Consider the following 12955-nt stretch of genomic DNA (forward strand, 5'->3'; position numbering starts at 1 on the left):
ATACAAAGACAGACTCAGAAATTATGCCAGATTAAAAGATGACTAAAAAAACAGGACAAATGAATGTAATAAATGATCTTGTATTTTCTTTTTCTGTAAAGGATATTATTGGGGCAATTGACAGAATCTCCATAAGAGCTATAGATTACATAACTGTGTTGTTTCAATATTATTTTCCTGATTTTAATAATTACATGCTAATTGCTAGTACACGATATAATAATTACCATATGTATAATAATTAATACTAGCATTGTAAATATTAATATTATGTATTAGACATTTTGTATTATATTAACATAATAATAATATTGTAGTTATGTAAGAGAACTCCTTGTTTTTAGAAAAATGATTTGTTTTTACAAAATACTCACAGATCTATTTAGTCAAAGAGAACAGAGGGGGAGAGAAAACACAGAAATACAGACAGCTGTTAACATTTGGAGAATCCGAGGGAAAGGTATCCAGGAATTCTTCGGGATATTTTTACAATTTTTTTATAAGTATGATTTTTTTAAATCTAATGTTTTAAAAACATACTTTTTTTTTCTATGCCAGGAAAATAGAGCAGTTTGTCAGGCTCTTTCACTCCAAATTATTATAAGTTGAATTGTGTCCCCTCCCCAAATTCATAGGTTGAAGTGCTAACCCCCAGCACCTCATAATATGAATATATGTAGAAATAGGGTCCTTAAAGAAGTAGTTTAGGTAAAATGAGATCATATGGGTTGGCCCTAATCCAATATGACTGGTGTCTTGGAATAAGCAAAGGAGATTAGGACACAAACACACACACACACACACACACACACACACACACACACAAGACCACGTGAGGACACAGGAAGAAGGCAGCCATCTACAAACAAAGGAGAAGAAACCAACCTTGCTGACACCTCGATCTCAGATTTCCAGCCTCCAAAATTGTTAGCAAATAAATTTCTATTGTTGAAGCCACTCAGTTTGTGGTACTCTGTGGCAGCTCTAAGAAACTAACACACAAATGATACATTTCTAATTCCTATTAAGAAGTGATTGAAAATTTTCCCACCTGCCAGTGCAAAATGATGCTCCAAAGTAATCCTAAAGTCAGTTTGTGATTTCCATCTACAATGTCCGTTCCTCCTATATTCACTAAATCCACCTAGTAAAAGGAAAAAAATAACTTTTAAGACAATTTTTCTATGGAAACCCAGGTTTTTGTTTCAGCTCGTTTGGACAGCAATATAAGTAAATGACAAGAAAAATTTCACTTTAGAGAATCAGGTGAACCTAAATCTCAAAAATATATTACTTATACAATAGATCAATAAAGTAATCACAAAAAGCACAACTACTGCTTCACTCATAGAACAGGTTCCATACGTCTCGTAAGAAAAATATTTCTAAAAATCAGTTGATGCCAATGTCCAGAGCAGGTGGTTGGTTTCAAAATAAATCATCCCGATGGCATCAAAGGACCCCCCAACGTCATATTACAAACTTACATTGTTCTGATGTAAAACCTGCAGCACTCTGTTAACATTATTTAAAGCGTGTAACCTTGTGGAGCCACGTTCCTTCGGCTGGAAAACAGAACACAAAATCGAATGAGACAGAGAGTCCCTCCATGTTGCTGTCAAACACTGACATTGAGATGCACGTGGAACAGCAGCTCAGCACACAAGAGCCCCTCTGTACCAGGAGCTCTGGCTGGGTTGATTCTCAAGCCACCATGAAGGCTGGTGTTGACAGAATGCAAATTCTCCCACTAACAGCACCTTAAGATAGTAGTTCCTTAGCTTGCCTGAACACTGGAATCTCCTAGGGAGCTTCCAAGAATACCAGTGCCTGTGTTCAACAAGGACTGTGACTTAATGAGTCTGGAGTATAGTCTGGGTTTGGAATTTATAAAAGATTTCCCTGGTGATTCTAAGACGCAAACAAGTTTGGGAACCAATGCTCCACCGGGGACAAAGCTTCTTCTATCTTAGCTGGGCAGAATGAAGAAAGATTTAGAAGATATGTCCCCTCCACCCTGCACTAGTGTAGACAGAGCAGAGAGGATTCAGAGGTGCTATCCCAGGTTCCAGGTAGGATTACAAGGGCCCAGTGGGAAGACTGGAATTGCCACCCAGGGAAAGGTGATCTGGGAGGCTTCTTTCTGCCTCATTGGCCAGGGAATCTTATCTGACAAAGGGATCAATCTCTCCAATAGGTGCCTACCCACCATCTGGAAGGCAAAAGGTAGACTGTAACACGGCACACTTCGGCAAGAAAGAAATTCATCTTCAGGAGTGCATCTCTCTATACCTTTTATAGTCATTCTACCTCTTGTGTTAAAGGTTGTACCCATAAAATACATCGTCTTCATTGGCAGAGTTATTTCTGTGTGAGTATTGGGTACCTCACACATAAAGCAATAGAGTTGGATTTGATGACGGAACAAACATGAAGATAATACTGAAAATCTGAATAAAAATAAATGCCATCAGTTTTCGTAACTTTTTTTTTTACTATTTGTTAAATAACATTTAAATGTATTTGTCTCTACTTTCTACTCTTCAAAACATTATGCCCTCTTTACATATCCGCTCTTCTTTGTAATTCTCTACTGTCTGAGAGCAATAAACACATAAAGTATTTTTCTGATAAAAATAGAGCTCTCAATAAAGCCTAAATATCACTCAATCAAAAAATTCATTTAAACCCCTTTTTAACGTTCCTATTTCAGCCTTCACATTGTAAGGACCCCCAAGAGGGTCTTCAAGTATCAGTAATGATGAGAGATATGCCGTTAGCCTGGTTCTTGAACATGGCATCCCTCACCAGTGAGGTTCCTGTGAGGCCTTCTAGAAGATCCAGTAGCTTCCTTCCATCTTTGAGGTCTGCGAACATATCACTGATGGGTGGTTTTCCACTCTATAAAAGAAAAAGTACAATTTCAGCAGCAGAAATTTCATACATAAGTGGAAAATAAATGAATAGTTTCATTTCTTCCAGCTAAAAGTCTGGATGATCAGCAGACTATACAAGTTTGCCTTGTATGGAAAGAAGTACAAAGAACTTTGAAATCTATAACAAATGTTTTGAGCTGAAATAGATAAATTGCATTATTTCTTAGAAAGGGAGCAAATAAAACTGTGATTAATGTCAATATGCCTTGTATGTACAGTTGACCCTTGAACAACATGGGTTTGAATTGTGCAGGTCCACTTACAGATGGATTTTTTTTCAGTAGTAAACACTAGGGTATTACATGATCCGTGGTTGGTTGAAACCGCTGAGGTGGAACTGGGATAGGAGGGAGCTGACTAAATTATTCATAGATTTTCAGTTCTACAGAGTCAGCACCCCTAATCCCCCGTGTTGTTCGAGGGTCTATTGTATTCCTGAGAGAGAAGATGTGTTAAAAATATACATGAGCATACAGCACCTGGAGGCCAAAGAGGCCTCCAGAGGCCAAAGAAAAGTGTGCAGATTCTTATTCCAGCTCTGCACTTTACATTCACAGTATAAGCATGGCTTTTGGTATTTCCATTATGGAAGCAGGTCACGTCATCATCAATTTCAGCTCTCCACTTCAATTTCAGCTCTCAGGCACTAGGTCTGTATTTCTAGGTCCCAATTTCTGAATGATTAGGACACTTTTGGCTGTGTGTCTAAATCCAGTATCCATGCTGTATTTTGAATGACAAAACCTATAGAATTTCTAAACTCTTGCTTCTGACTAATAAACAGCATCAACTTCCCCTGATAAACATATTCTAGCATCCATGCCAGAAAATCCTACCCCATTCACAGGTAGACCTTGCCTGTCTGTGTGTGATATCATGGTTGTATGCAAAGGACAATTACTGCACAGAAAATCAGGACGCCTCAGTTTTAATCTGTCTGACCGTTAACTAACTGGTGAACCTAAATCAGCTACTTACTACTGTTTACCTTTTTCTAAATCACAGGTATTGTAAAGATCAAATAAAGAATCTTATGTGAAAATGTCCAGATAGCTATAAACCACAGTGTAATAAATGTTGTACGATTATGTTGAATCAAATTATTCCCTTCTAGTATGAAATGCCCAGAGATTAACAGTTTTACTTCCTGTCAATAATAAAGATATTTTATAACCAATAATTATTGTATATTCTTTATTCTTCACTTTAAAGCATATATATAAAGTCACACGAAACCAAATTTTACTCTGAGCTTGAAATGGGTGAGAGGGAGGAAGGAAGCCATCCTAAAGTTTCCTAAAACTTGGCATTTTCCCTTTTTTCCTCTCTTCCTGATTTCTTACATTTTTAATTATGTGTAATGTATAGTAAACTAGTGATTTCTATCATGTGGCTTTTCCATAGTTCATATACTCTAAATGAGAGGAAGTATGGTAAAGTCTTCACCTTAGAATCAGTAAAGAATAAACTATGACTTATTTATATCTGAAACAAAGCTGCTTTTCTATTTCCAGCTGCCACTATGTGAGCAGTGACGATGTCAGAGATACATGGATTATCTCCATCGATCACAATGATAAACAGATTTGAGTGATGCAGGAGACCAGATCCAGAGGCAATACTTCAAGAGGCAGAGCAGGGAAGTTTTTTGCACATTAAAGATTTCCTACCTGCTCTCAGTAAAAGCAAAGGGCAGAAGTAGCCCTGGTCATCTGCTACCTCTTACCTTCCTCCTCTCAAAACCCACCCAAGTACACTTCAGCAAACTAGCCACCAAATACCCAGATTCCCTTTCAGGAAGACGTGAACAACTCTGATCTCAGAGCAAAGAGACAACAACATAGGTAAAGTTCATGGGAGAAACAAATAGGGATATCTACGCACAGAAAGGACCTTAGGAATTACTGATGACAAGGGCAGCTAAATAATGTCTGGGCAGCATTTAACCCTTCTCAAATCCACTACAGTATCCGTTTTCCAAAAAAGAAACAAAGTAACACAAATCAGCATAGACTAAAATAAAGTAAATATAAATATTAGTCCATCTTACAAATAGTTATGAACGCCCACTGATGACCTCATTGTAGACAAGCCTCCTACCAGCCGTGTAACTTTAGAAAAGTGGCCTTTCTACATCTATTGGCTCATCTGTTAAACACTAAGATGACAGATGTTCAGTAAATGGCTGATATTATCATTCAGTACATTATCATATCATTACAGTAGTAATGTTTCCTACTGTCATAAAAGTGCCATAAAATTTCAACAGTAGATGAAAGAATGGGTAAAACAAATAAGCACTTCATCTTAGGCAGGAACGTAAAAGCAGATTCTGAACCTGAGTACATGTAAGCGTCACTTCATAGAGAAAGTTCTTCCAAGTCCCGAATTCACTAATATGATGACCTGGAGGGATATATCCCATTCGAAACTAATGAACATGATGATACAAGAGCACACCTGTGCTTTAGGCATGCACTGTGAGACCAACATAACTCAACAGTAAACCCAATGGATTCTTCCCTAGGCTCCACTGCTGCTCAGTGGTAAAGTGGGAGGCGTTCATTTAAGAGGCAGCATTAATTTTTCCACATGAGACACTCTTTTCCTCTCTCTTGTCCGGGTCATTCATTTGTTTATTGAGGAACAAATCTTGAGAAAGACTCCTTGTGAAGCATTCTCTTGAAACAAAGGTAACTGAGACACAGTTCTGTCCTTCTAGAAGTCAATCACTTATACTAGGGAAACCAATGCCTTTATATTCTTTAAAAAAAAAAAAAAAAGACAGTAACAGCAATGCAATTTCTTTATTCTTTTTCCAAATTTCAGATAAATATTGATGGCGATCAGTAAGAAATAAGTTTTGTGCTGTGTGCCTATTCTCCTAACACTCCGCCACCCCACCCCCAGTGATGGCATGGTTGGCGTGTACTCCCATCTGGTACCTTCAGAAGAGCCACGTACACCTGCAGGAAGGAATATACAGCCCATGGATCTCTTCACTGGACAATGAAGGAAGGTACCAGTGCTCTTACAAATCCAAAACTGTGGTTCAAAACTTACATATAAAACACACACCCACACTCGCCACACACATAGCCAATCACTACAAAATACTACCTATTCCTGACAAATGCAATTTAGGAACGTCCCATAGGCAGATGGAAAGAACCAAACTATACCAAAGAGCCCGTTCCACCTACCACCTAGGAGAGTAACACCTATAAGTATGGTGATTCAGTGCTTTGTGCCTTACAACAGAGGTCAGAAAATGTCTTTCGTAAAGTTCCAGATAGTACTTAGTTTAGGCTTTGCTGGCCAGGTGGTCTCTATCGAAACTTCTCAACCCTATTGTCAAGATGTGAAAGCAGCCCAGACAATGTATAAACGGATGAGCCGATGGGAATGGTGACTGTGTTCCAACAAAACATGATTTGTAGACGTGGAAATCTGAATTTCATATAATGTCCACATGTCATGAAATATTCTTCTTTTTTTGACTTTTTGCAACCACCTAAAAATGTGAAAACCATTCTTAGCTCGTGGGCCATACAAAAACAGACAACGGAAACATGAAATGTCCCTAGACATAATAATAGCATGACTTACTCTGTATCAGATATGCTCTAAGAGATTTAGATGCATTCTTTGTTTCTTTATGATAGAACTTTAAGGTAAGAAAACTGAGACACAGAGGTGACATGACGAGCGAGAGGCAGAACTAGGATGTGATACCACAAGATCTGACTCCAAATCCAGGTTCTCAAAGTCCACACTAAACTGCTACTAAAATTATGAGGTCACAGGGTCATGACATATAGGGAAGGAAACAGTTAATCAGTGGTGTGGCAGAGGAGGTATATTTAATGACTTCCCAAAGAGGGCAGCAAGATATATACCACATTTAAATGAACTCAGAATGAAGTTTTTTTCCAAGCTTATGGCTTTAAAGCATCTCTGGTACTTCTGAATCACAGGCTCTAAACATAGGATCCACCCTGGGAAACAGTTGGGAAATGTCAGAAGTCATCGTTTAATAAAAATAAGACCTGATTCAGCCTGACGGTTAAAGTCTTATTTAGATTTTTGATTCTTTGTGAAGACTTATTTGCAGAAACTTCTCTGACAGACAGAATACAGTTTAATAATTCAACTGGACAAATATTTGGTGAATACCTCCTTTGTGCCTGGCCCTGCAGAAACACCAAGTTCAGGTCACCCTCCCCATTTACAAGCAAGGGTTTCCACAGTTTTCCAATAAACACAAAATAGTACAAATGAATAATCTTGAACTTGGAAGACAGATAAGCCTTGCGTCGCATTTAACCTTAAAAAAAAATTTCAAAGGCCACATGGTAGGAATCCAAACGACAGATGTCACAGGTGACTCGCTTTGGCTGCCTCCTCTCATCCCCTGGTCCCCTGTACTTCTTTGAACTCTCTTAACACCAGTTCTAACACCATTTTGACTCCAACAGGAACCAGCGTTAATACCTACAGCTGAGACACTGAAGCTCCTGAATCGAAAATGTCAGAGGACAGAAGCAAACTGTCATCACAATGCAGGAGGGATAAGCCGGGGTCTGAGGGAAGGCAAGGGCTGCAGATACAGTCATGGATACGTGATGGTTCAGTTGAATGCGGCCAACCTGATGGGTCCATAAGACCTGGTGAATCAGCCAGCCCTAAAGGCTGAAAGAGCCAGTGCTCAGTTTCAGCCAGCAGCGGCCATTTGAGAATCCCAGCCCACTGTTGGTAGGACTTCTGGTTTCTCAAAAGAGCTGGAAATCTGAATTTATGTGTATAATCTCCTGATATTTGTAATGTCCTAAAACACTGTGCCGGATCAACAAATCTTGTCTACAGGCATACTGGATCCTAGGATGACTGGTAATCTCTCTCATAGGGCGTAACTACATACAGGGAAATACAAGATCAGTCAACAGTGAGTCCTCTGAGGAACTGAGAAACTCTGTGGAAAGGACGGACACACACCACCACCACCACCACCCACAGACTAGGGAATACGATTGATTGCAAAATACCAGCAGAGTCATTATACTTGCGCAGTCCGAAAAAACAAAGGAGTCACACCAGATTCTTCTCCTTTCACTCATTCCTCATGTCTAATCCATACCAACCCTGTCATTTCTACCTCCGAAAACACATTCCGAAGGTGACCACTACTCCTTAGTGGCCCCACTCTCATGCACATCTCCAATACCAGGCCAACCAACCTCTTTACTTCTGCATAAGAGTCAGAATAACTCTAATTTCAAGGTGCAGATCACATCGTGTCGTGTCTCTGCTTTAACCTAATGGACTCCCATCACGGGGAAATACAATTCAAACTCCAAATAAGAGATCCCATGTGATCTGCTCTCCGCCCTCTCTCTAATCTAATAATCTAATACTGAATTATTCTCCCCTTTCTTCAATACTCGCAAATCATAATTATTTCCATCGTAGGTCAAGTTTTTCAGCAGCAGTAGTAGTAGTAATGGAAAAAAAAAGTCTATGAAAGATTGAATAAGAAAGCAAAATTTAGGAAGTGCAGTTCGCAGTCCTTAAAAGGGTGAAATGTTAACGCTTTGTAGAGACAACAAACAAACCAGAAGTAGAAGTGGGACTTGGATTTTGGGTTCAGAAGACGGCCTCCTTTATGTGGTGTGCCCTGCTGACACTAACCAAGTGAGGGATGACAAGCACAGTCTGTGCCTTCATGGCACTCAGAATCTAAACAGAGTAAACAAAATCTGTACCAACAAGCATGGGGAGCACAGCAAAAGGGATTTATGAGCTACCTTGATTCTGCCAAATTTGCACCAAATAAGAAATATAGTACAGAGTCTATCCTGTGATTTACCTAATCCCATTATAAATAATGAAGTTATTAACTGTGTATAATATGGAGAAGAGTGAAAAGATAACAGTTTTTAGATGCTTTCACCACTACCATGTCTGATGATGGTACCTTACAAATAATAAATTTGAGCCCTTTCACACTGTTTGATTACTCTGTCATTTATTTATACTCTTCCTATTTTCAAAACAGGATTTGAGGCAGTCTATTCAATTCAGTTAATATCCCCACTGTTTACAGCATGTGTGGGTATGTATGTGTCTGTGTGTGTGTCTAATTCTGTATCATACACATGGATTTATACGGCATACATATATATATATATATATATACACACACACATACATAGTGTTTATACCATAATGTTTTTGCATTCTTCTCAAGTCAATCTGACACCCCAATCAATTTTAAAATGATGCTCCAGCATGTGATAACATATTGTAAGTTTTATAGTCTCTCTCTTTTTTTTTTGAGTGATTTTTTTTGCAAGGAGTTGGTTATTTTAAAAACTCAAAAAGAAGTGAATGATTTAATTTAATATTTCTTTTAATATTTTAAAAACCAGAATCTTTAATTTATGAATCCCAAATCTCAGCACTAATAAAAATGTAGCTCTTGTAATTTTTCATTTTCTTAAAAACCAATAATGTATCAGTGAGCACTAGGTACAATGTCATTTCGGTTATGTTTATGTGTAAATGGATTTCTTTTAAGTATTTTACAACAGAAATGTACTTTTTCTCTTGATGATGGAATTACAAGTGGTTTTAAAAAGTCTCTTTGGGGCTTCCCTGGTGGCGCAGTGGTCGAGAGTCCGCCTGCTGATGGACGGGACACGGGTTCGTGCCCCGGTCCGGGAAGATCCCACATGCCGCGGAGCGGCTGGGCCTGTGAACCATGGCCGCTGAGCCTGGGCGTCCAGAGCCTGTGCTCCGCAACAGGAGAGGCCACAACAGTGAGAGGCCCGCGTACCACAAAAAAAAAAAAAAAAGTCTCTTTGGATTTCTTCTATTATCTAATTTTTGTAATGTGTATTACTGTATAAAATAAATATAGATTGTTTAAAAAGCGGTATCTCTAGTTAAAATTAAGCAAACTGATGAAATTAGGTTCATCACAGTTACGACACATATAGCTTAATGGATGAAATGAAGAATGCATAATCTTCAATGTCTACTTTATGATTCAGCCCTATGGTGAAAGAGTGAAAGCAGCATTGCTTTCGACTGAAAAGCAAAATGAGTGCAATAAAATGCCCAAGGAGGTCGTTAAGCACCTTGACAAACGAAAACCAGCAAAATGTGCCACAGTCGCCTAACGAATTCGTAAGTGCATGGCTCTCAGCCATTCTCTTTATGAATTCATGGTGCTCAGCACAAGTTCTTAAGAACCGAACAAGATTCCGCTTAGAAGCTTGTTTGGAAAGAGGGGGGGAAAAGAAGAAAAGGGAGAGAGAGACTGGAGAAACAGATGGCTCAGGTAATCCTACTCGTGTCATAGTAACTACACAGCAGTGATTTATGCAGTGCTTACAATGGAATCAAAGCAATGAAGGTGCATTTACCCTAGAAATTACAAAAAACTATAAAACACAAGCTAAATCAAACATCTTTCAGAGAATCAAAAATCAAACAGCATGTAACAGAATTTTTACCTTGATTTTGGTAAGCAAAGTAACCGAGATAGTGCTGAGAAAACTGGGATGATAAGGAACCACGTGTGGGCTCCCACGCCTGGCGGCCAGGGGCAGGGCCACTTGCACACTCCATGGGCAAATAACCAGGCGAGGTCTGCAGGCTGAATAAACCCCAACTCCATATGCCCATCAGGCAAGGTCTGCAGGCCGACTCAACAAACAATACAGCTCATTCCATGTATGTACAACTGGCAAAGCACTGGAAATGTTTGAAGAATGCAGCTCCTCAAAAGATAGGCTTCCATGGGACCAGGGTGTGGCATTAGTTAGGGCATTGATAATGATAATGTAAAGGAAGAGAGAACATTTCCTTTGTTTAATAAAGGAGAGGCAGCTGCCTTGTCCCTTCCTTCTCCTTAGGGTGTCTCCTTAAAAACATAATAGGCCCAATTTTTTGGTCAGGAAGTAGATAAACCCATCTCCAACTTTCCAAAACAAAATAACAAAGACCTCAAAATTAACTCAAAAGTCTCTCTGGAGGTTGACAGGAGACCAGCACGAGGACAATCCATTTGTCTCTCCAGGAGGTACACACTTGTTCTTTTTTTTTTTTTGCGGTACGCGGGCCTCTCACAGTTGTGGCCTCTCCCGTTGCGGAGCAAAGGCTCCGGACGCGCAGGCTCAGCGGCCATGGCTCACGGGCCCAGCCGCTCCGCGGCATGTGGGATCTTCCCGGACCGGGGCACGAACCCGCGTCCCCTATATCGGCAGGTGGACTCTCAACCACTGCGCCGCCAGGGAAGCCCCCTCTCGTTGTTCTTTATTCTACTTTACTGTATGTTTGTGTGAAATTCTGTCCAGACTTTCTGGTCTTCTACCAACTGCCTGCATGCACCTCATCTGATATGAGTATTCAATAACAAAGTGTTTTCTCTGTATTCTACGTTGAATAAAGATCTTTTGTGAGAGGATTTTTTTATTTTCCCAACAGATTATAAAAATAAAAATAACAGTGTCAGATACCTCCACTTCCCACCCAGTCTGGCTCCCCTCATGATTAGCCATGCTTGGAGGGTGCCTACCAGTAGCCCTTGGAGCTAAAAGCTTCCTAAGGCAAAAGTACAGTTGAAAATGGTCCCAGGGTCTCCTAGTCCTCTTTAACAGAAAGAGCTTCTTTCCCCCAAAACCACCACCTCTTCAACAATCCTCTCTTTATAACTCACTGGCCCACGGTGACCTAGACCTACTCATCCACACACCAATCAGAGCCCACCTCTGAAGGTGGAGATGGTGGGGTCACATGGGCTGAATGCAAAAGCACAAGGTAGGTGGCTCTGCTCTCCCCTCTCTAGGTGAAGGGTGAAAAGGAATTTCTTCTCAGCAGATCAATACCAAAATTGATCATCAATTACAAAGACACAGCATATACTACCAAATTTCCAAATTTGTTTTAACGATTACAAATACTAATAGGCTCAATCAAAATCATTTATTAAGTCCTCAATATGTACAAACACAGCATGTTAAATAATATCTATGTATAGTTTCTTTAATTTAACCACAGTAACTAGGTGAAAGTCACTCTACAAGTATAATGTTTGGAAGCAAAACAATCAAACTGAATGAAAACAAACAAGAGCAAAAAAAAACCCAAACATATTTACATAATATAGCTAAAACATGTCTGGAAGCTGTTTAGGAATATGAAATGCATTTTATTCTTTGCTTTAGGGGTACTGGTGAACAGACATAAACTGAAACTTAAGGAACCGCTTGAATATTTATGGCCCCCTAAAACAATGAGTTGAGTCGCCATACACATATTCATGAAAATAAATCAATCGTAGACCCAGTGTGTAACTCCAGCTCAAATCTCTACTATAGCTGTTATTTATCATCACACAAGGAAGCCTGTACAGTCTCCTTCACGATACTAAAAAGAGGACTAAACATCTACAGACTGCTTTTGTTGCACCCACCTACACATCCTTTCCCACGTCTATTTTTGTGGCCAACCACTTCCCACGTGAACAAAGTTGCAAACAACCGGACACCGAAAGCAATGTCCCACTGTCTCAAATGGAACACACTGGAATCGCTCTTCACGCCGAAACGTGTAAAACATGCTTCACAGATGTCCTCTTAAGTCCTATCAATTTAAAGTTCAAGTGTGGAATAGTAACTAAATGAAAACTTGGCTCATCTTTGTCTTCGAAAAAGAAAAAGCAGAAATCTGCCCGAAGTGAAGTTCAGCATTTTTAAGTTGGCCTGTTCTCTACCTAACCTTTATTTTCAAACTTCCTTTGAGAACCACCTCAGCAAACTGATAAAAGTGCTTCTGCAATGTGTACGTCTCTGCTCTGACAGATGAGCAGCTCTGCAAGTCAGCCAGAGAAAATGCAGGCTCAAAGTCAGAACAAATTTCCCAACACTGGGACCGTGAGGCCTTCACTGCCTCCCTTGGGAAAACAGCTCACTAACAAATGAGGCTCTTAGACTCAGAGTGAACAGAACCCTCAA

General features: G+C 39.6%; 1 protein-coding gene across 8 annotated transcripts in view; it reads right to left on the reverse strand.

Annotated features, from left to right (window-relative positions):
• The window catches only part of UTRN (utrophin), a 1623662-nt gene that overhangs the window by 1510770 nt on the left and 99937 nt on the right, over window positions 1-12955 (reverse strand). For all 8 annotated transcript variants that reach the window (XR_007470554.1, XM_049695369.1, XM_049695368.1 and 5 more), the window contains 3 exons: window positions 2809-2901; window positions 1488-1565; window positions 1052-1144 (listed from right to left, as the gene is read on the reverse strand). Coding sequence is in view for 7 of the 8 variants with exons in the window: in XM_049695369.1 (XP_049551326.1) it covers window positions 1052-1144; window positions 1488-1565; window positions 2809-2901 (264 nt within the window). In the remaining variant the exon portion in view is untranslated. The remainder of the gene's footprint in view (window positions 1-1051; window positions 1145-1487; window positions 1566-2808; window positions 2902-12955) is intronic.

Source organism: Orcinus orca, chromosome 12 (assembly GCF_937001465.1).
Source record: "Orcinus orca chromosome 12, mOrcOrc1.1, whole genome shotgun sequence".
In the NCBI taxonomy this organism is placed as follows: Eukaryota; Metazoa; Chordata; class Mammalia; order Artiodactyla; family Delphinidae; genus Orcinus; species Orcinus orca.